Source organism: Anoplophora glabripennis, unplaced genomic scaffold (assembly GCF_000390285.2).
Source record: "Anoplophora glabripennis isolate ALB-LARVAE unplaced genomic scaffold, Agla_2.0 scaffold1939, whole genome shotgun sequence".
NCBI lineage: Eukaryota > Metazoa > Arthropoda > Insecta > Coleoptera > Cerambycidae > Anoplophora > Anoplophora glabripennis.
The window spans coordinates 906-25213 of record NW_019418012.1 but is presented as its reverse complement, the minus strand read 5'-3'; the positions used below and the strand labels follow the sequence as shown (position 1 = coordinate 25213).

Below are 24308 nucleotides of genomic sequence, written 5' to 3'. Positions count from 1 at the left end.
AAGTCGAGCCATTATCACTGAATAGAAATTTATGAACACACAACTGTCTTCTGGAAGCTGTAGACTACAACTAATTTTCAATATGACTCCTCAGGCTTATATAGCGTTTTTTATGTGACGTCATAGTGTCGCGGTCGCGGGGACTTCCGCGATATTTTGGAAATTGTAGATCGAAAAATTAGTTTTATTCAATTGGGGGCGTGACCGGAGGCCAGGATTGGCGGAGACGCCGTTTTGGGGCGTGGCCTGGGAGATGGGTCCCCAATAAATATGTAAGTTGCGATAGTTGCGACCAGCGGTTCTTTTCGCAGTCCATGAGAGTGCTGTCAATTGAATTCGACTCGTTTTGGTAGGAAAGTCTAGAAATAGTAGTGGGAAGAAAAAGTTAAAAGTTTACTTACCTGTTAGAGTTGTGGAAAAAATATTAATCTTGAAAAATCCCAATTTGGTTCACGGGGAGAGTTGAGGTATTAGCATCATACGCGACATCCTGGGGTTTCAGGTCCAACCTAAAAAGAAAGAATATTAGTGTGTAAACAGTTAAAGACAATATACGTGTCAGGTGAAATTGGCGTTTCTTTCCTTGGTTTATAGCGACGATACCATAAGTATTGTCTTGATGGTAATAAAGGTACTAAACCTAATAAAGAATTCTATTATTAGTGCCAAATCTGAAGGTTAGAAAGCAAAACATATATAGACAAATAACTTTGATTAAACAGACTTTGATTGTGGGGAAACCTAAAAATAGCTTACCTAGATTCCTTTTGTTTAAACTAAAGTGCACACTCGGAGGCAGGGCCGAACTTCAAGTTGATCCAAAGGAGCAGACTGTAGTCGTGAGGGTAAGTGAGACTGTATACAGGGTGGCCAAAAGTGGCAGTGCTATAGACCGTTGTAACTATTGAGCTTTGAGTAGAGTGATAACAAAGGTTAAGTGAACTATTGAGTGAAACGGTAGAGACAAAGACTAGTAAATAACTTTGGTAGTAAAGATAGTAGTAAAGACTTATCAGAAACATTAACTCGGGGAATACCTTAGTCATTTTTCTTTTAAAAGTAGTTACCTAGAAAAGGGGAAAGAGATAATTGTTATTGCTAATTGGGGGGGCATAATAATACAAAACTGTTAAAAATTCCGTATAACTGTAATAATGACCTCAAGAGAAACGTTGGCTGCGTGCTCGCTCCGTCCAGAGCGCGCCCTAGAAGAAGGTCGGCTCAGTGAGTCCCTTACGTCCACTGAGTCGCTGGAGGGAGCCTTTAATGTCCAGGGGGAGGTCGTGTTGGAAGGGACAATGCCGTTGCAACGCAATTTAGGCGGGATGCGTCCAGGGGTAAACTTCCCCGATTCTGTAACTCATGTATCTAATCGTACTTACCTGGACATCGACTCCAGAGGGTCTGTCGGCCCCTCAAGCGCAGGCGCGCGGCAAGGCGCTGAAATTGGGGAGCGCGATCAGGAACAGTAGATTATGTTATGATATTCCTCATATCGCAAGGAATTATATTTTTTAGAAAAGTCAAATAAAGGTCACTCCTACATACCTATATAATGATTTTTGGAAGCATGAGGAGTTCATTTCTTTTTAAACGTCTCAACTAGTAAACAAGTATCAAAATGCCATTTCCGAAAGAATGGGACACAAAAGTGAAAGTAAAAGCGCTTCCCTTTAGTGCGCGGGATTTAATTACGTGCCATAATTGTTATTACATGACGAACAAACCATTTATTAATGATTGTACGGGGCTTTGTGTGACCTGTGCAAAAGAAAACCGCAAACCAATAGTAAAAGCAAAAACTGGCAGATGTAAGAAATGTATAAATTTAAAAGCTACAAATTTTGGAATTGTTAGAGACCGTTGCGAACGTTGTAGAATAGAGGACCATCCCCTGAGACAACGATGCGCTGTTTGTAGGACATATACAGATGACTGCTGGAAAAGTGCCTGTGCTGCTGACAGAGAGAATACATTTTTATGTGAGCACACTGGGTATCTCTATGGCAACGCCAACGTACATTTCAAGAAATGCTGGTGTTTGACAAATCAGCAACAACTATTTAGATGTGGACTTATTGATGGATAAGATAATTATTTTTTGCATATTGTATTTAATAATATTATGTAATGGAAAATAAAATGCTTCAAATATATTTATATCTTTTATTATTATTACTTCTCAATTGATACAGATTGTTACAATAATTTGTTCATTACATGTTTTTTTTTTACTATGTTACAAAACAAAAACAATATTTGCTACCATCATTTCTCAACAAAGACAATTAATATATTCTAATGTTAGATAAAAGTCACTGTTTAAACTATATCTGCCTTGTTGATCCATGAATTTTGAGTGTTGGGAAGACCCAGCCACTTACAAAACAATCTGTTGCCCTTTCTTTTCAAGACCTTCTCTAGTAAATATACTTCGGGATATTTGGTTTTTTGCAATTCATATTCGTAGAAACATCCTTTAATCTGTCTTCCCTGCATATCTTCTAACACATACGTTGTAGGATTTGTTATATTTACTTTAACCACTTTGAAGAGTTCTGTTGAATAATTAGCTGTATATCCCTTCTCGAACACGCCTTTGTACTTGCTAATTCGGACAATGTCTGCTACATTGAATTTTGGTTTCTGTACAATCTTGGGGTGATTGTAAGCTTTTAATTCCGTTGATCGTTTTACGTCAACAGGTTTCATTCCTATTGTACGATGAACTCTATTATTATACGATTTTATAATTTCAGGCAGAATGTTAATCCACCTATAATTACCTCTTGCAGAAAATTCTTTGTATATCCAATTTTTCAGGGTTCTAATTACACGTTCTACCATTGCTGCTTTTTTTGTGCTGAATGTGGAATAATGATTTATACCATACTGATGCATCAGTGTAGAGAATTGACGGTTGTAAAATTCAAGCCCTTGATCGCTCTGTAAGTTTGTTGGGGAATAAGTAGCTTCTCTAAGAATATTTTTCATCGCTGTAGAAACCTCCATAGCTGTTTTTTTCTTTAACGGTTTGGCCCAAACATATTTAGAATAACAATCAATTACTATGAGTATATATCGATGACCTTTATTTTTGTTCGCAAAATCTTGCATTTCAGCCAAGTCGATTTGCCATAAGTCTGCAAACCCTTTTATTATGGTTCTTCTTCTTCTAAAATTCTTTCGGGCGGGTTTGTGTAACTCATTGACAATTTGTCGTTTTGTATCACTAATAAGCATTTTTATTCTTTTTTTTAGATTACTTTGTGGTTCAAACAGGGTAATACAAATGTTCCACTGTCCTTTTTTGGAATGATTTTTTCGTGACGATCCGCTACCTTTTTATCTACGAATCAATTGGTCGTAACCCCATAGATGGAAATACTAATCTTCCTGTATCTTTCGGGGGATGATTTTTCTCAACGAGTTTTTCAATTTTTTGTATATCTAACGCCAACTTGTGATGAACATTCCAATTTCTCTCAATGTTTTTTTCTAATGCTTCCAGTTGAAGTCCAATATCGCTTATCGTTTTATCCGTTTTTAATTGTAACTCTTGAATAATTTTTGTCACTTCAGCGACGATTTCATTTCGTTCCCTGTTTATGTAAGCTATTAAGTTATTCGTGATGAGATTGGCTGATTTTTGCACTGCTAAAAGGATGTCTTCTTTACAACCATTCACTACTTCATTCACATATTTTAGCGTGGTTCCATCTTTTTCATTTTTAGGATCTCCAATATTTTTTAATTGTTTTCCTTCTTTTTCCTTTTTCATTGGTAAGTTTAAAACAGACACCTTGCGGACCACGTTGACTTACGCAATTATGCCCTTTTAGAGGTCAAAATTTATCAATAGAGCCCATCGCTCTCGTGTTCACGTTATAATTGATATGAAATAAACTAGCACCCGATTTTTATATTCATCAGACAAAACANGAGGCCTGTCTGCCGGCCGGCCGTGTCGTAATTTAACAAGTCGTAACGTGTATGTGCATCGGAGGCCGATCCGGAAGGTTTTATTGTTATGCCTAGACGTCTACACAGTCTAGAGTTTTATTTTTTAGTGGGTTTATTAGTGGTGAACGTTATTACTATAGTTTATTATTATGGCTGATATGAGAAATTGGTCTCATGAGTTTATTGAAAAGTTTATTGAACGCTATCGAGAACTGCCGTATTTGTACAATATAAAAAGCAAAGACTATACAAACAAACCAATGAAAATAGCAGCTTACGCTCAATTGGTAGATATGTTGAAAACGGTAGATCCAACAGCAACAAAAGATTTGGTGGTTAAAAAAATTAATAATATGCGTAGCTCGTACAGGAAGGAACTGAAAAAAATGAAATCCAGCAAAAGAACTGGCTTGAGTGGAGAAACATATGAACCTTCTTTGTGGTATTTTCATCATCTTGATTTCCTTTATGATCACGAAGTTCCTCGAAAAAGCCAATCAAATGCAAATTTATCAGCAACCGATAGTGAAGAAGACGAGGTTGCTATATAGGTACCTACTATAATATATGTATTTTTAAATGGCTACTTTAATAATGTGATTTGTTACCAATGAGAACAAAAACATCGTTTTAAGGTACAATTATTTAATATTTTATAAAAGTTTTGCATATACAAGCGTGTTACATATTTTAAATTAAATTAATTAGGTATTATTTTTAAAATATTGAAGAAATAGTTCACGCACTTCTTTAGCATCGTCAGTAGAACGCCTACTGCCGTGACCCTTTTGAAGAGAAGTCAAATTGTCTTGTTGTACACATAAATTGTCGTCTTGGGAAACTTCTATGCAATAATTTGGATTTTTATTTCGTAAATAATTGTGCAGTGCACAGCAAGTCATTATTACAATTTCAATATTTTCCACTGATATTCCAATTTCTGTATGAAATATACGAACTCTACTAGCTAATATGCCAAAAACATTTTTATTATTCGTCTTGCTCTGCTTAAGCGTTTATTAAAGTTTGAACGATCAACATTTAGTTCTCTTTCACTATATGGTTTCAAAAAATCCTTTCGAAGAGCAACAGCTTCATCTCCAATGAATACATATGGAAGATTATTACGATGGTTTATTGGAGGTAAATTTAATTTTTCATTTAATAATGCTTTGTAAAAAGATGTATTGTTAATAACACCACCATCAGATACTCGTCCATTTGTACCCACATCAAACAGTATTAATTCGTAGTTACTATTTGCAATACCCATCAATACTATACTGTGAAATTGTTTATAATTGTAGTAGTATGATCCACTTCCTGCTGGAGGTACTATTCTTACATGCTTCCCGTCAACTGCACCTAAACAGTTTGGAAACTGCCATCTATTCTCAAAATCTAGTCCTATTTGTTCCCACTCTTGTCTTGTGCGTGGAAACAGTAAAAACAAATATTATTAGATTAGTAATGTATTTTAGAAATCAAAATAAGAAACATCAATTTATAGCATGACGACACAGAAAATGATAATGCATCACGACAGAAAGACGGTTCAGACCAGAAATTTCTCAAGACCAAGAATCAGTGCAATCGCCTATTTCTTCTGTTACTACACCATCGCTGAGTTCGGCAGCTACTTCCATAAGAAGGAAACGTAGCAAAGTAGCTAAGCGCCAAGCTACAGAACCATTAAATCACCAAGAAACAGTATTACAATTAGTCGCAGTCAAATTACAAAGCCCAAATAAATATTCGAATTACGGTGTATACGTTGGGCAGGAATTCGATGCCTTACCGCCTAAGATGGCTACATACTGTCAAAAAATTATAAATGATGCCATCTTTGAAGCGAAATGTGGATCGTTAAATGGGCAATCCTGGATTGTATCACAACCACTCACTAATAGTATGATTCAAAATATTCTGATTATTATGGTGTATTATTATTTTTATTTTATTACAGTAACCAACTCTCAACAAAGTAACGCGATGTATACGACATCAGGGCTGCTGCCTCAACGTCATGGAGAGATTGCATCAACTTCGGTTTTAACTGCTTCTGAATATCATCAACCGCCTTCCTGGCAGGATCAATCACAAACAGCAAGTTCTTATTACGGAGCATTTAATCCACATAATACATAATAAATAATGATTCCTTATAATATTTATCTGTTTTTTTAATAAAGAAAAATGTTATTCGACTTACCTTGCAATAATTTTCCTGAAGAACATCAAATATCGCTCTACATGTCTCTGGTATTATTTTTCCTAGAGCTTGTGCAGAAATGCCAGTTGAAAACTTAAGATCTTCGTAATTTCTTCCTGTAACTAGGAATCTCAAAGTACTAGTTAACCTTTCATGAGGAGTAATCGCTTGTCGCATTATAGTATCTTCTTTCTGAATTATTTGAGAAACAAGCCCTAGCAACTCGGTATATATTTCTTCGTTCATCCGCAAGTAATTTCGGTAGTCATCTGGTTCTAACCGCAGTTCGTTAATAAGACTGTTATGTGTTTGCCTATTTAACCACTGTTTCACCCATTTCGAACGTTTACGTTTTATTTTTTGTTTTTTATTATGATTATTATTGGGTAGTAAAGCGACTGCCAAGCCTATCAGTATCAAGTCTTCTTCGAAAGCCATTTTTTATTATCGATCGGATGTTGTCAAAACGAATTTTTGAAAATACTGACTAAAAATAACAAAAATAACACGCAAAGCCGCTGTAAAAACGTAGTGTGTATTCCGACGTCGAGAGTACATGTTTTGGCCTTCTGGTATAGAAGCCGGAAGGGTTACCTTCATGAAACCTTATAGTCTGTGGCGCATCCGTGAGTACAGGTTTGGCCTTCCGGTTTAAAGACCGGAAGGCCGGCCTTCCGGTAAACCTTAGCGTCTATGGGGGCCTTAAGGTAAAATTTAATAAGTACTTTTTATTTTATTTTTAGAACAAAAAGAAAAGGAAAAAAATGCTCAAACGAGCAAAGAAAAGTCAGTTACATATAAAAGTAAGTTGTAGAGAAATAATTTAATTTTTTCCATAAATATAATAATATAAGTTTATATACAGTGTGTCCGTTTTTCAAGTTAACACGTAGGGGAACTAGGGGTAGGACGGGGTACCTGTACTTACTCCAAAACCTAACACGTATGGATAGCTTTACTGCATAACCTTGGACTCCCTAGACGACAATTCTGCTCAGTGATTGCAGAACAGCAGTTCGAAGTACACCGTTTGGAGGTTATGACTGATTTATGAGTTTTACGTATGAGTGATCTTATTTTACGGCTTAAAGCATCGGGTGTCAAAAAGTGTGCATTCAGTTAAAGCAAAAAACATTATTCTCACTACAGTGTACCAGCATAGGGGCGTATTTAGCCAAAAGCATTTGTTTTTAAAGTCGGTTGGAAAAGGTAAGAAAACAACTTTTGTAACCAATGTGGTTTGGGACATGATGGGGTGCTATATTTCTTGGGTACCCCATCTTGCCCCAATATTTCTCTTCCTAAGAAATCATATTGAAAAATTTATTATTAATTAAAAGATACATGAACTATTAAAATAGGTGTTTGTTTTCAGTACAACGGTTCGCAAATATAAAAAGAAAACATCGAGGGGAGAGTGGTCCAAAGAAAGTATGAAACAGGCCGTTGAAAAAGTCTTAAACAAAGAAATGGGTTACCGCAAAGCGGCATTGCAATATTCAGTGCCACAAACAACGTTGGAAAGACACGTCAATGCGATTAAAACCAAAGGTGAAATGAACTTAGATTTACCGTTAGGGCCAATTACAACAGTGTTCAGTAAAAAAGAAGAAAATGAATTAGTCGAATATTTGAAAGAAATGGAAGCAAGGTTATTCGGACTTAGTACGCTGGAGCTGAGAAGTTTGGCCTATCAATTGGCCGTCAAAAATGGTAAGAAACACAGATTTAATACAACAGCCAAACTCGCTGGTGTCGATTGGGTCCAAGGGTTTTTAAAACGTCATTGTGACTTATCAATAAGAAAACCCTAAGCAACCTCAGCTGCCAGAGGTATGGGATTCAATAAGATCTCCGTTGCAAAATTTTATGAACTTTTGGGTGCTGTATTAGATAAATATAAGTTAGGGCCTGATAGGATTTACAGCTGTGATGAAACAGGCATCTCATCGGTTTCTAAAACAAAATCCAAGATAATTTCACGCAGGGGTAGGAAGCAAGTGGGATCATTATCGTCAGCTGAACGAGGACAAACAGTTACCGTCGAAATTTGTGTTAGCGCTGCAGGAAGCTATATGCCGCCAATGCTAATCTTCCCTCGCAAGCGCATGAAAGCTCAATTATTAAACAACTCGGCACGAGGAACAACTTCCCATTGTAATGCCAGCGGATGGATGACTACAGACGTATTTGTCTCTTGGTTCAAAAGTTTCATTCAATTCAGTAGAGCAAGCAAAGACAACCCTGTGCTGCTTTTACTCGACGGTCACGCTACTCACACCAAGAACATCGAGCTTATAGACGTTGCTAGAGAAAACGGCGTGGTTATAATCTGCTTCCCCCCTCATTGCACACATAGGCTTCAACCACTAGATGTTTCTTTTATGAAGCCCTTGAGTGTATACTATGACCAAGCTGCAATCGCTTGGCTTAGGTCCAATCCAGGTAGTTTTAAGCATGTTTCAGATAAGCGAAATTTTTGGAAAAGCTTGTATACAAGCCGCCATCATGTCCACAGCCATCAACGGATTTCGTAAATGCGGTATATGGCCATTCAACCCTGAGAACTTTACAGATGCCGATTTTCTTGCTGCAGAAACAACGAACATAAATCTTATGGGGATGAGCAAGTTCCTCAACCACATGCTAGTACAAATTCAGTTATTCTTCCTTCTACCATCCGCCAAAATCAAAAACATTCAGACAAACATAAGTAACAATGACATTCCGTCTACCAGTTTCCATCAACTTTCTCAACCATACGTGTTGATAAATGAAGTTCTCCCCGAGGTTGTCCATCTACTAGCTATCAGGCCCATATAGATGTTCAGCCTAACATAAGCGATGTTGTTCCGTCTACTAGCTACCAAAATTCAGATGATGATGATAATCTTCCTTTGAGTATGCTGAAAAAAGTGCTCAAACGAGCAAAGAAAAGTCAGTTACATATAAAAGTAAGTTGTAGAGAAATAATTTAATTTTTTCCATAAATATAATAATATAAGTTTATATACAGTGTGTCCGTTTTTCAAGTTAACACGTAGGGGAACTAGGGGTAAGACGGGGTACCTGTACTTACTCCAAAACCTAACACGTATGGATAGCTTTACTGCATAACCTTGGACTCCCTAGACGACAATTCTGCTCAGTGATTGCAGAACAGCAGTTCGAAGTACACCGTTTGGAGGTTATGACTGATTTATGAGTTTTACGTATGAGTGATCTTATTTTACGGCTTAAAGCATCGGGTGTCAAAAAGTGTGCATTCAGTTAAAGCAAAAAACATTATTCTCACTACAGTTTACCAGCATAGGGGCGTATTTAGCCAAAAGCATTTGTTTTTTAAAGTCGATTGGAAAAGGTAATAAAACAACTTTTGTAACAAATGGGGTTTGGAGCATGATGGGGTTCTATATTTCTTGGGTACCCCATCTTGCCCCAATATTTCTGTTCCTAAGAAATCATATTGAAAAATTTATTACTAATTAAAAGATACATGCACTATTAAAATAGGTGTTTGTTTTCAGTACAATGGTTCGCAAATATAAAAAACACATCGAGGGGAGAGTGGTCCAAAGAAAGTATGAAACAGGCCGTTGAAAAAGTCTTAAACAAAGAAATGGGTTACCGCAAAGCGGCATTGCAATATTCAGTGCCACAAACAACGTTGGAAAGACACGTTAATGCGATTAAAACCAAAGGTGAAATGAACTTATATTTACCCAGTTAGGACCAATTACAACAATTTTCAGTAAAAAAAGAAGAAAATGAATTAGTCGAATATTTAAAAGAAATGGAAGCAAGGTTATTCGGACTAATACGCTGGAGCTGAGAAGTTTGGCCTATCAATTGGCTGTCAAAAATGGTAAGAAACGCAGATTTAATACAACAGCCAAACTCGCTGGTGTCGATTGGGTCATAGGGTTTTTAAAACGTCATTGTGACTTATCAATAAGAAAACCCGAAGCAACCTCAGCTGCCAGAGCTATGAGATTCAATAAGATCTCCGTTGCAAAATTTTATGAACTTTTGGGTGCTGTATTAAATAAATATAAGTTAGGGTCTGATAGGATTTACAGCTGTGATGAAACAGGCATCTCATCGGTTTCTAAAACAAAATCCAAGATAATTTCACGCAGGGGTAGGAAGCAAGTGGGATCATTATCGTCAGCTGAACGAGGACAAACAGTTACCGTCGAAATTTGTGTTAGCGCTGCAGGAAGCTATATGCCGCCAATGCTAATCTTCCCTCGCAAGCGCATGAAAGCTCAATTATTAAACAACTCGGCACGAGGAACAACTTCCCATTGTAATGCCAGCGGATGGATGACTACAGACGTATTTGTCTCTTGGTTCAAAAGTTTCATTCAATTCAGTAGAGCAAGCAAAGACAACCCTGTGCTGCTTTTACTCGACGGTCACGCTACTCACACCAAGAACATCGAGCTTATAGACGTTGCTAGAGAAAACGGCGTGGTTATAATCTGCTTCCCCCCTCATTGCACACATAGGCTTCAACCACTAGATGTTTCTTTTATGAAGCCCTTGAGTGTATACTACGACCAAGCTGCAATCGCTTGGCTTAGGTCCAATCCAGGTAGAGTTTTAAGCATGTTTCAGATAAGCGAAATTTTTGGAAAAGCTTGTATACAAGCCGCCATCATGTCCACAGCCATCAACGGATTTCGTAAATGCGGTATATGGCCATTCAACCCTGAGAACTTTACAGATGCCGATTTTCTTGCTGTAGAAACAACGAACATAAATCTTATGGGGATGAGCAAGTTCCTCAACCACATGCTAGTACAAATTCAGTTATTTTTCCTTCTACCATCCGCCAAAATCTTAAAGACATTCAGACAAACATAAGTAACAATGACATTCCGTTTACCAGTTTCCATCAACTTTCTCAACCATACGTGTTGATAAATGAAGTTCTTCCCGAGGTTCTCCCATCTACTAGCTATCAGGCCCATATAGATGTTCAGCCTAACATAAGCGATGTGGTTCCGTCTACTAGCTACCAAAATTCAGATAATGATGATAATCTTCCTTTAAGTATGCTCGCAATGTCGCGCCACAGTCCTTTATATAAAACCCCACCGCCATGTGACTTTCCATATAAAACTGTTCGCTTGCCTTCTCTGCAAAAAAAGCTTGCCGTAACTTAAATAGCAGCTTTGAACATTATACTCCAAGTCAGATAATGCCTGTTCCTACTGTAGGTATGAAAGCTAAAAGAAAGAATTGCCGTCGAGGCAAAACAGCAATCCTTACCTCTCCGCCGTATAAAAGAGATCTTGAAGAAGCTAAGAATACTCCCTCCGTAGCAAAGAAAAAACCAAAAGTCATTGAGAAGACAGCCTAAAAAGAAAACGAACGGGACACATGATGTTGTTATAAATACAGCTGAAAATGCCACGGAATGTTTATACTGTGATCACAGGTATTCGGAGTCCACTGAAGGATGGGTTGCATGTCAGGTATGTCAAAGATGGTCCCACAATTCTTGCGCCGGGGTGGACGAAAGTGACCCTCTGGAAATCGGCCACATATGCGATTTTTGTAAATAAACCCCATCTTACCCCGGGGGCTACCCCATCTTTCCCCGTGCCCGGGTCAAGATGGGATATTTTTCTGTTTATAAATTAATACATTTTTCAGTTTTTTGGTGTATGTTAAGCCGAATACTTTTATGCCTAAAGAGTTATGGATGTTATCCAAAGAATGTTTGGAATAAATTTTACTTTTTCACCGATTGGTTTTATTTTCATTAATATAAATGCTTAGCGTCCCCGTCTTACCCGTGGTTCCCCTACATACTTAATTTATTTTTGACAATCCCTTGAAAAAATTGTAATACTTTATTCTTGATTGTTAATTTTTTTAGTAATATGCAGTTTAAAGAATTAAAATTAATCAAAATGCAAGGTAAAATTTAATAAGTACTTTTAATTTTATTTTTAGAACAAAAAGAAAAGGAAAAAAGTGCTCAAACGAGCAAAGAAAAGTCAGTTACATATAAACGTAAGTTGTAGAGAAATAATTTAATTTTTTCCATAAATATAATAATATAAGTTTATATACAGTGTGTCCCGTTTTTCAAGTTAACACGTACGTTTTTTTTTTTCATTTAATGGTCCGTTTTACAGATACAAATTATTTTAAGTTGAAAAAAATTGTTTTTTGATGGCCCTTATCTCAAACTCCTTTGAAGTAAATGATGTAATCTTGCAGAAAGTGGTTTCTAAAGGTACCGATTAAGAATAGGGGAAACCCGGGCAAAGCGAATACCCCGGACAAAGTGAATATTCCCCACCACTCTCAAATAATTCGCTTACAGGTCGCAACGTTACCATAAAAACGTCGTCGTACGTCGGCGCAGAGTGTGTAGCAAATATATTACTAATGCGTATCACGCGGTGTCCAGAAGGCGACGATTTCTGTTTTTCCTTGAAAAATATTGATTTATCAAGGTTAGTATTTTACTAATAACAAGAAATTATAGACTTTGGATTTCCTAGATACAGGGTGTCCGGAAATTATGAGCAAAAAATTCAGGGGATAATTCTAGACTGAAAATAAATGCTACCTCTTTCTATAACATTTTTTCCAAAACTGATTATTAACGGAGTTACAGGGTGTTAAAGTTAAATTTTATTTGCAGTTTTTTTGCAATATCTTTTGCCACACTCAAAATATTTTGACGAAATTTCCTATATGGGGGTTTTTCGGGATGAGGATTATAAATTTGCCCACCGTTTTTTCGCATTTTGTAGAGGGCGCCACATACCAGCCTTTATTTTGATTTGAATGGTTCCAACTTTTTTGTGCTACACTTTATGCGACTTTTGACTGAATATTTTTGTTCTCCTAACCTTTTAACATAAAAAAGGTATATTTTATTTGTTTCGATAAATCTAACCGTTTTCGAGAAAAACCCTAAAATAACATTGCTTGCATGCGATGAATACGAAATCATTTTGATTTATTTTCTACATTAAACATATTATGCTTTGGAAACATGCGCTTAGTTGCCTTGGAAACAAGTTTGTGGAGAATTAGTTGTGACAGATAGTAATTTTCCCCAAAAGGAAATTTGGAAAAATTTTCAGTTAACCTGAAGGACTTTCAATGTACTCAAATAGAAAGTCATGTAACTGTTGAAGATATGTTCGAAAAAACTAAATTTTCAAATTGCAAAGTGAAGGTATATCTAGCTACTAAAGAAATTGTACAAACTATAACTAAGACCCACCCTGATCCTATTGAAACAAGTGACGAACCCAATGAACAAGTAGTAGATTTAATTCAGAATCAGGATGCACCCATTCGTAGCAATATAACCACTACATCTAACTCAGACGTATGGTAGGACTTTAATGGACTCAGACAGTTTTACTCGAATTTTGTGCCAGAATAAATGTTTGCCGATAATGAAGTGTATATTATTGAAAATATTTCAGTTGATACTACTCAATCGGAGACACCAAGTAACACTGACATAGAATATAGCGATTACAATGTTCTATTTCTTCGGCGGGGGCACGTATTTGATGAGCTTATTAAAATATTCATGACTATGGGAAAAGGCGGCCCACCCATTAAAATAAAAATGATAGGACATAATGGTGAAGATGCTGGAGGCATATTTAGAGACGTGTTGTCAGAGTTCTGGTTTCACTTCATGGAAAGGTGTACCGTTGGTGCTAATATAAAAATTCCGTACGTAAGGCATGACTTTAACTCAGAAAAATGGAAGGTCATCGCTTTAATTTTATGCAGGGGTCACAAAGAAACGAACTATTTTCCAATTGAGATTGTAGATGTTTTCATGGAAACGGTCATCTTTGGTAAAAGAATAACTGATTTGAATAAATCATTATTATCGTATGTAAATTCAGATGATAAAACACTTCTTGAAGACGTAGTAACACATTTCGACCAAGTTGATCAAGATGCTCTTCTTGATGTTTTGTCCGAATTAGGCTGTAAAATTCGTCCAAATGTTGAAAATATTTTAAAAATTTTGGAGGTATTAGCTCATAAGGAGTTGATACAAAAACCTATGTTTGTAATAAACGCATGGAGAGATGTATTACCTACATGATTTTATCTCTGAAGATGAACTAATGACAATATATAAATCGAAAGTTATTAATCCACGAAATGTCCTAAAATTAATTTCATGTAAAGATTATCAAAGACAAGACAGAATACAGTTTACAATTTAAGAAAATTTATACGTGAAAGTTCAACTGTTACCTTAAAAAAATTCTTAAGGTTTTGTACAGGAGCAGATGTAATTATAGGAAAAACAATAACAATAGACTTCAGTGAGAAAAAAGAGTTTTCAAGTAAACAGAAGAGATGGCTGGAACTAATATGCCTGTAAATGCGTTAGATTTCTTTTTTTTTCTTAATTTAATATTTCGTTTAACTACAATGCAATATTTGTTTTGCAGGTGATTGAGGGATTATTGACTTTAGTTGCTTGACTTTTATTGTTCGTGTAAAGTGTGTGTGGCATTTTGTAGTGTGTGTCTACTTTCATTATTTCACTTGTCGGTGTTGTGTGATATTTGTCGTGTCCTTGTGTTTATGCTAACTTACTTATTAGAACATTAGACTTTCTTCTAGATCCTCCTTTGTATACTTAGTGGATGCTTTTTTAAACAGCAATTCATAAAATCCTGGTGTTTCCTTGTAACGTTTATTTTATATAACATCATTATCATCTATAAATATTCTCGAATCACCTATATGAAAAGTTTCATCTGAAGGATTGAATCTTATTCCATATTTTGTATCAAATTGTTCATCTTCATCTAGGCAGCCATTTATATTGTCCTAAATATTCATTTACAACAGTTTCTGGATACTCTTTATTTTCTTCTTGTGTTGATGATGATGATGTAGAAGTTAAAATTTCTTCAACTATTGAGGCTTCATTTTCATCAATTTGATATTTTTCTGTGTTATCTTCATCACCTTCACTTATAAATGTTTCCTCATTGGCTTTGTCTAGAAAACTTACTAAAGATTTATTTTTTAATGTAGAGGAAGGTAAAATAGTTTTTCCTTCCTCTATTTTCGTTTTTAATTTAGAATCATTGTTTTTATTATTAGTTATTTGTTTTTCAATATTTCTTAGGTGTTTCGTGATTGGATCTAATGCATCTTCTTGTATAATATCACCTTGTTTTAATAAATTTAATTTATGTCTTATTATTTTTCGCTTAATATGAAGTCTCCTCTTCAATTCTTTTTCTTTTTTATCAACTCTCATTTTAAAAACAGGTATTTAAACAGGTTCTAAACAGGTTCTAAACAGCTTCTAAACGGCTACCTGTTAATTAGAGATCATATACGAAACAGCTACCTGTTTTATATGAACAATTATTTAAATATAAATGAAATGATCAAACCCTTTTCTATATCTACCTTTATCAGTTTCACAATCTTTAAAAATAGATAGAAAACCAAACGGTTGATTCCAGCACAGAGAACAAATTTTTTTAAATTGATCAAAGCTCATATCAGTATCAACATGTTCCTGATATAAATGCTTTAAATTAATATTATCTTGTTTGAAAATAATAAATGAATTTGAATTATCTCGTATAAGGTGTTTGGGAATTTTAACATATGTTTGACACAAATAAAAACAATCAATGTTATTATGTCTCCCTCTACTAAAATAATCTCTTATAACGTCTTGCTTATCACAGGCTACATCATCAAATATAAATACTGTATTTGGGGGTGCCTCTGATGGTGTCATTATATCTTCAGAGTTGTTAAATTCAAAGTATTTAATTCCTTTTATTGGTGTCAGTAATTCTCTTAAATATATATATTTTGCCTGATTAAGACTTTTAGAATATACACATACATTTTCAAATTTCAAACCATTTATATGTTCCAGTAAATTGCCGGTAACATTAGTTTTTCCACAATTCGATGGACCAATCACTAAACAACGTAACGTCATTGGGAACAAAATACTATGTTTTATAGTTTGATTTTTTAACAGATCAACATTGTCGACGTCGAGTGATGTTTTTTGTTTAACAACTTTCATTGTGCAGAGAATTTACTATTTAAAAAGTTTTTATTGAATTTACAACCATTTATATACAAACTCTTACTATGATGAGATACCAATCAGGTAGAGGTATTTTAGATAAGACATTGTATGATGTATGCCATACCACATGAATTACATCTACCAGGTTATCAATTTTGTGGACCTAACACTCGATTGGAAGAACGTCTACAGAGAGGGGATAAGGGTATAAATGGTCTTGATCTGCATGCAAGGATCATGATATTGCTTATGCAAATAGTGAGAATTTAAAATACAGACATTCAGCAGATAAAATTTTGGAAAAACAAGCTCTAAAAAGATTTCTTGCTAAAGACTCCAACTGGAAAGAAAAAATAGCTGCTCTTGGTGTTGCTGCTGCAATGAAGACTAAAGTTAAATTAGGTATGGGATTATCATCTAACGAAAAACCCTGTAAAATAATCTTAAATCGTTGTGAAAAATATTTAGTTAAACAAAACGTTGAAAATTGTTTAAATGCCATCCTTGCACATAAAACAAAATTAATTACTATACCAAAGAAGAAGAAATCAATACCAAGAAATAACACAAAAAGAAATAAAAAGAAAAGTGAAAAGAAAATATTGAAGGATGCGAATATTATGTTGGTTGATGAAGAAAATAACTTGAATGCGCATAGTAAATCTTTGAAAAGAACACGTAAAAGTAGTGGAGATGTGATTTATGAAAAGAAGGTAAAATTGATAAATAATAATAAACCTAATTTCTCTTTAAAATCAATAAAACCTAAATTAAATGATGATGAAGAAAATAGTAAGAAAATTAAAATAACCGATACCCTAGAATCCTCAGAGAAAGCGTAAATATGATAAGGATGATGACGATGATGATGACGATAATGAAAACGTGAATATTAAAAAGCCGAGAATAGTTTAAATTACAGACAGTCTGTGTATTAGCATTGCTAGAAACAACAACAATAATGAAGGTTAAAAGAACTAGAAAAACTAAAAAACGTGTAAAGAAAAAACAACAAAAAAGGCAAAATATCAATTTTTCTAGAATTACAAATTATATTAAAAGAAAATTATCAAGAGGTAAATCAAAAACAGTAGGCGATGCTATTTCCGCTGCTTTTAAAACTGTAAGAAAACAAAAGAAAAACATTAAAGTTGGTCGAGTAATAAAAATACCAAAAACTGGAGGAGTATTACCGTTAATTCCTATATTTACTGGGCTTAGTGCTCTTGGGACTTTAAGTGGAGGCGCATCGGGTATTATAAAAGCAGTAAATTAAGCAAAAGTAGCACAGCAAGAGTTGAATGAGGCACAAAGACATAATAAAAAAACGGAAGCTATCGCAATTGGAAGGGGGTTATTTTTAAAACTATACAAAAAAGGACTGGGTCTTTTTTTAGGCCACTGAAAACAACAAGTGAAATGTCATTTTATAAAATAAAATTACCAAACAGACAAATCTTGATATTGAGAAGTATAGAAATAAAATACCCTATTTCCGTGGCGTATTCTCAAGAGATAGATTACCAAAAAGAATACGTAAAATGGAAACTGGAATAATTAATTTAGATAATGACATGGGACCAGGAATTCACTGGGTAGCTTGTAAAAAAAATGATAACATTGTAAACTATTTTGATAGTTTTGGGAATTTATTACCTCCAAAAAAAGCTATAAAATATCTTATTTCTACAGGACTAACAAACATTTTTTATAATCATGAAAGATATCAGCAATATAATTTAATTGTGGACATCTTTGTATAAAATTTTTAATAAATTAATGTATAAATACTACTTTAAATTAGTTTTATTTCAACTAGCATATTAACCTCCTTTAACAATGGAGATTCAGTTCATACGATACATTCATTTTTCCCAACAGATCCACCTGGATATAATATAGTTGAGAGATCTATGAATGTCATTTATGTACCTATTAATACGCATGTCATCTATAATATAACATTAAAAATAATTGATCAGAATGGAGATCCTGTTAATTTCAGAACAGAAGTCATAACGATAGCATTACATTTAAGAAAGGTGGAGAAATAACAATAATAATGGTAATTCGATTTAATATGCCTTATATAATAAATAATAACAGTGAAAATTGTACAGATATAAATGAGGTACCTTACAGTAAAAACATTAGTAGGAAAAAGAAAAGTGAAGCATTAACGTTAGAAAACAAAGCATATTTAACCTCAATTGGTTTTAAACTAAAAAAATGAACGGTGTATTAAATGTAAATGAAAAAGTTGTATTTGATGATTCAATTACAAATGTTGAGTTTCATTCTTATCAGTCATATACATCTGGTGAACTAAAATACAATGATGAATGTAGAATAATAATACAACAACAGGAATTATTAACTGTACCAGGAGAAAGCTACTTACAAATTCAAGGGCAATTACAAAAACACAACGGAACTGGAAATGTTTCTGCTCAGTGTAAATTAGTTAACAATTTTATTGCATTTCTATTTGAAGAAATTAGACTTGAACTTGGTGGAGTGATAATTGACAGAGTAAAAAATCCAGGAATAACTACCACAATGAAATCATATATTTCTGTTCACACCTCATGAAAGTACAGCTTTAATGAATGCAGGATGGAATCCTTTTGATAATGATCACTTTTTCGATACCTCAACTGGAAAATTTGATATATGTTGGCCTCTTTCAACAATACTAGGATTTGCTGAAGATTACAAAAAAGCTCTAATAAATTTACGCCAAGAGCTTGTATTAATTCGTGCAAGTGACGATTTGAATGCATACTTTGAAAAAACCGGTGCTGAAAAAGGAAAAATAACCATTAATAAAATTGTTTGGAAAGTTCCTCATTATTCAGTTAGTGATTATGAAAAATTAAAAATACTTAACATCATTGAAAAAAATAATCCAATATCAATAGTGCATAGAAGATGGGAATTATTCACTTATCCAACACTTCAAGCAAGCCATATATTTACATGGGTTTTAAAATCATCCACGTTCCTGGAGAAACCGAGATTTATAATTTTCGGCTTTCAAACAGATAAAAGAAATAATTTAAAAAAGGATAATAGTAAATTTGATCACTGTAATTTACAGAATATTAAATTGTATTTAAACTCTCAGTCATACCCTTACGAAAACTTAAATTTGAATTTCCCTAATAATCAGTATGCACTAGCATATAATATGTATGTTAAATTTCAACAATCCTACTATTTTAATAAAAAACTAATATGTGAACCTTTATTAAATGTTAGTAAATTCAAATCGGATGCACCGTTGTTTGTGATTGACTGTTCTTATCAAAATGAACAAATAAAAAATGGAACAATAGACGCAAGAATAGAGTTTGAAACTATTGGAGATATACCCGACAACACATCTGCTTTTTGTTTAGTTCTGCATGAACAGTACGTGAATTACGAACCCTTAACTGGTCGTGTAAGAATTCTATAATTAAGAAATGCCTATTCCTACTAGATATGCATACAAATGTATAAAATGTGGTGGAGAAAGTGTTATACGTAACTATAAATGTGCTGCATGCGCGTATGAGGATCGAAATAAGGAATTGATTCAGCAAAAGCATTCTTGGAGCGCCTATCGTAGAATTCTAGATAGTCAACAAAATAAATAGAGACACGTTATATTTTTTTAGTCAGTTGTTTAGTTTACATTGAGGTGTACATATCTAAGCAGCAGAAAAATGTTTATTGTTGATTTACAAGGTTTCCAGTTTGGAAACACAACATTTTTGTGTAAATAAATTTTCATTCTTAATACTGCAAGTGGTTGTTATGCACATGCAACAGTAAATCTTCCAATTTGTGCAAAACAGTTAAAATTTAAATTTGAAAAACAAATTAATTTGGTAACTAATAATCATCATGGTTTGGAATGGGAAAACAATAACGACTGGAATATAAATTATGAAGATATAACAAGTTTTCTTGAAAATTTTATAAAAAATAATATACCTATTGAAAGAGCCGATGATAATAGTAAAGTCATAGCCGTAAAAGGAAGTCGACAAAAGGAATGGTTAGATAGATTACCTCTGAACTGTTTTATAAAAAAATTGGAAGAAGAAAATTGTATGTCATATTACGAAATGAAATCAATATTTAAATCCTCTCATTGTCAAAGATATTGTTCTAATGAGTCAAATTGTACACTCGAAAATGTATTTTTCATTTACTATTGGTATATGTATATTAGAGGGAATACAATAAAAACTTACTAACTTATTTTTCCTCTGCGATTCCTGCAAAAAGAAGTGTTCCATATTGGAAAATAATACTGCGAAGGAGTATACTGCTAATCTCCAACGTATCAATGAGGGCTTTACTAAACTGTGTTCTTCTGTTGATATTAAACTAAAAGAAAAGCTGTCAGAGTTCTCTAATCTTTTTAACAAATTCAAGTCTGAAGTTTTGACCCAATTTATGAATGAAATTCAAACTGCTGTGCAAAATAATTTAAGTGAGTTTATTGTTCCAAAAATAGATGAACTTAAACCGAAAATTGATCAAATTGCTGTACAAGGGAATTCAAAAGCAAGTTACGCTAATATAACTAAAAGGCATCCTGCACTCGTTGTTAAACCTAAAATCAAACAAGATCATGCAACAACGAAGCTTGATATGATAAAAAACGTACACCCTGTTGAATCTAACGTCAATATTACAAAAGTTAAGGGAATTCGAGATGGTGGTTTATACGTCAGTTGTGGAAGTACTGAAGATTATAATAAATTCAAACAACTTGTTGATGGCAAATTAAGTGACAATTACACAATTAAAGAAGTTCCAGTATTAAATCCCAGACTTAAGATAGTAGGTTTATCTGAGAAGCTGGACGAGCCTTATTAGTTATATAAGAACCCAAAATTCTAATATCGTACATGAAAATAGTGTTCTTAATGTAATATCTTGTATACAATCCAAAAAAAAAAACGGAAGGGTATATCATGCCATGATTCAGACAGACGTGAGTACATATCATAAATTATTGAATAATGGTAAGTTATTTGTTGGCTATGATTATTGCAATGTTTTTGATGCAACTGAGTTGCGGAGATGTTATAAATGTTGTGGATATCACCATTTGGCAAAACAATGTACATCTTCTGTTAATATTTGTCCTTTATGTGCTAAAAATCATAAGCTGGATGAGTGTCCACGGCCTAATAATTATTCTTGTATAAATTGTATCAATTATAATAAGAACAGTAAAGACCCTGTTGGTGCCGACCATGCTGTCTGGGACAAAACATGCCATGTTTATATCTCAACTCTTAAAAAATTTAGAGATAACATTATTTCTCCACAATAGCAATCAAATAATTCTACTGTGAATAATTTTAAGGTCAAGCCCAATTCTTCCTGTTCGCCTAGTTTTACATTTTATTACCAAAATACTCGAGGCGTTCGCACTAAGATAAATGACTTATTTGTTAACAGTTCAGTTGCACTTTACGATGTTGTTGCTTTTACCGAGACTTGGCTGAATGATAGTTTTTATAACGATGAGTTGTTTGATAACAATCATTATGATGTTTTCCGCACAGATCAAAATTTTATCTCTACTGGTACTAGTAAAGGGGTTGGTGTCTTACTGGCAATTAATAAGAAATTTAACGCATCCGAGTTCAATTACAAATTTGATCGTAATATTTTTGACGATATTTACTTTATTGACATTGTCTCTACTAAATTTAAGGTAAATAACCGCAATGTATATATGTTTGTTATTTACATACCGTTACCGTAACATATAAGTTGTTACAGACTCTTATGAAAAACTGTTTTGGGCCCTCGAATCATTGTATGAGATATATAACTCTGATATAATAATCGTTGGCGATTTTAACNTGAATTTCCCTAATAATCAGTATGCACTAGCATATAATATGTATGTTAAATTTCAACAATTCTATTATTTTAATAAAAAACTAATATGTGAACCTTTATTAAATGTTAGTAAATTTAAATCGGATGCCCCGTTGTTTGTGATTGACTGTTCCTATCAAAATGAACAAATAAAAAATGGAACAATAGACGCAAGAATAGAGTTTGAAACTATAGGAGATATACCCGACAACACATCTGCTTTTTGTTTAGTTCTGCATGAATAGTACGTGAATTACGAACCCTTAACTGGTCGTGTAAGAATTCTGTAATTAAGAAATGCCTATCCCTACTAGATATGCATACAAATGTATAAAATGTGGTGGAGAAAGTGTTATACGTAACTATAAATGTGCTGCATGCGCGTATGAGGATCGAAATAAGGAATTGATTTAGCAAAAGCATTCTTGGAGCGCAAATCGTAGAATTCTAGAAAGTCAACAAAATAAATAGAGATATTTTATATTTTTTAGTCAGTTGTTTAGTTTACGAGGTGTACATATCTAAGCAGCAGAAAAAATGTTTATTGTCGATTTACAAGGTTTCCAGTTTGGAAACACAACATTTTTGTGTAAAGAAATTTCCATTCTTAATACTGCAAGTGGTTGTTATGCACATGCAACAGTAAATCTTCCAATTTGTGCAAAACAGTTAAAATTTAAATTTCAAAAACAAACTAATTGGATAACTAATAATCATCATGGTTTGGAATGGGAAAAAAACAACGACTGGAATATAAATTATGAAGATATAAACAAGTTGTCTTGAAAATTTTATAAAAAATAATATACCTATTGAAGGAGCCGATGGTAATAGTAAAGTACGGCTATGACTTAAAAGGAAGTCAACAAAAGAAATGGTTAGATAGATTACCTCTGAACTGTTTTATAAAAAATTTGGAAGAAGAAGAAAATTGTATGTCATATTACGAAATGAAATCAATATTTAAATCTTTTCATTGTCAAAGACATTGTTTTAATGAGTCAAATTGTACACTCGAAAATGTATTTCTCATTTACTATTGGTATATGTATATTAGAGGGAATACAATAAAAACAATACAGGGTGATTTTGAAAGTGGGGTATTAATTTTAACTGATGACAGTAGGCATTAAAATAAATAATTTTACAAAAAATTGCTCTAATAAATGTGTTTTTATAACCGAGATAACTGAGTATAAAGTTATTGCAAATTTTGAAGCCGACTCTGTAACTCCCTAACTTACCCTAATAGGTGAAGCAACGGAACACGCTAATGTTGGCCGATACGTTATCGATAAGCCACGTGTTAAGTAGCGCGCGCAGTCCTTGCTTTGATTGTCACGCTTCCTTCAGTTAGTATGTATTATAAACGAATTGTGTTTTCGTTATCATTTTGGTGTTTTGTATTGTGTATTTAGTATCTTTTTATGTTAATTTGCTGGCAGAGTGATAAAACAATGGCCCATGTGTATAGTAATAATGAACTTGTGGATATGTTGTTAGTGTACGGAGAGTGTAATCAAAATTCGGCGCATGCTGCTCGACGCTATGCACAGAAATTTCCTCGTAGGTTTCATCCCTCTGCAAGACGATTTGTTTATTTAACACAACGAGCCCGGGATACAGGCAAACTGCAAGAAAACCGTGGAAATCACGCTGGACGAGCTCGTCCTTTGCGAATGATGCAGGCTGAAGAAGAGATTTTGGATATCGTTGAGGAGAACCCCACAACGAGTACGAGAAAAATTTCACACCAGGTAAATGTATCCCAAAGCAAAGTATGGCAAACTTTACGAGAAAATCAACTTTATCCGTTCCACATACAACGTGTGCACGCATTACTACCCGAGGATCACCCTAAGAGAGTTCAATTTTGTGAATGGTTACTGCAACAAAACAATGCTAGCGAAAATTTTACGAGTCGTATCTTGGTAACGGATGAAGCGACTTTTACTAGAAATGGGATAAATAACTTCCATAATACACATGTATGGGCTGTAGAAAATCCCCATGAAATTCGACGAACAAACTTCCAGCAAAGATTTTCCTTAAATGTGTGGGCAGGAATTGTACACGGAAAGCTTGTTGGACCTGTCATTTTACCGGATCGGCTAACTGGTTTAGATTATCTGCATTTCTTACAGAATA

At 34.0% G+C, this 24308-nt stretch overlaps 3 protein-coding genes across 3 annotated transcripts; 1 reads left to right on the top strand and 2 right to left on the bottom strand.

Annotated features, from left to right (window-relative positions):
• Positions 1–2322: 2322 nt before the first annotated feature.
• Positions 2323–2712, bottom strand: LOC111692557. The gene has a single exon (XM_023456610.1). The coding sequence runs from the start codon at positions 2710–2712 to the stop codon at positions 2323–2325; it is 390 nt and encodes a 129-aa protein (XP_023312378.1).
• A 2218-nt stretch (positions 2713–4930) lies between these two features.
• On the bottom strand, positions 4931–6421 carry LOC111692556. Its single transcript, XM_023456609.1, has 2 exons — positions 6177–6421; positions 4931–5405 (listed from the first exon to the last, which is right to left on the bottom strand). The coding sequence occupies exons 1-2, from the start codon at positions 6419–6421 to the stop codon at positions 4931–4933; spliced, it is 720 nt and encodes a 239-aa protein (XP_023312377.1).
• A 447-nt stretch (positions 6422–6868) lies between these two features.
• Positions 6869–8998, top strand: LOC111692555. Its single transcript, XM_023456608.1, has 4 exons — positions 6869–6882; positions 7551–7888; positions 8069–8620; positions 8664–8998. Exons 1-4 carry the CDS (start codon positions 6869–6871, stop codon positions 8996–8998), a joined length of 1239 nt encoding a protein of 412 aa, XP_023312376.1.
• The last annotated feature ends 15310 nt before the right edge of the window (positions 8999–24308 follow it).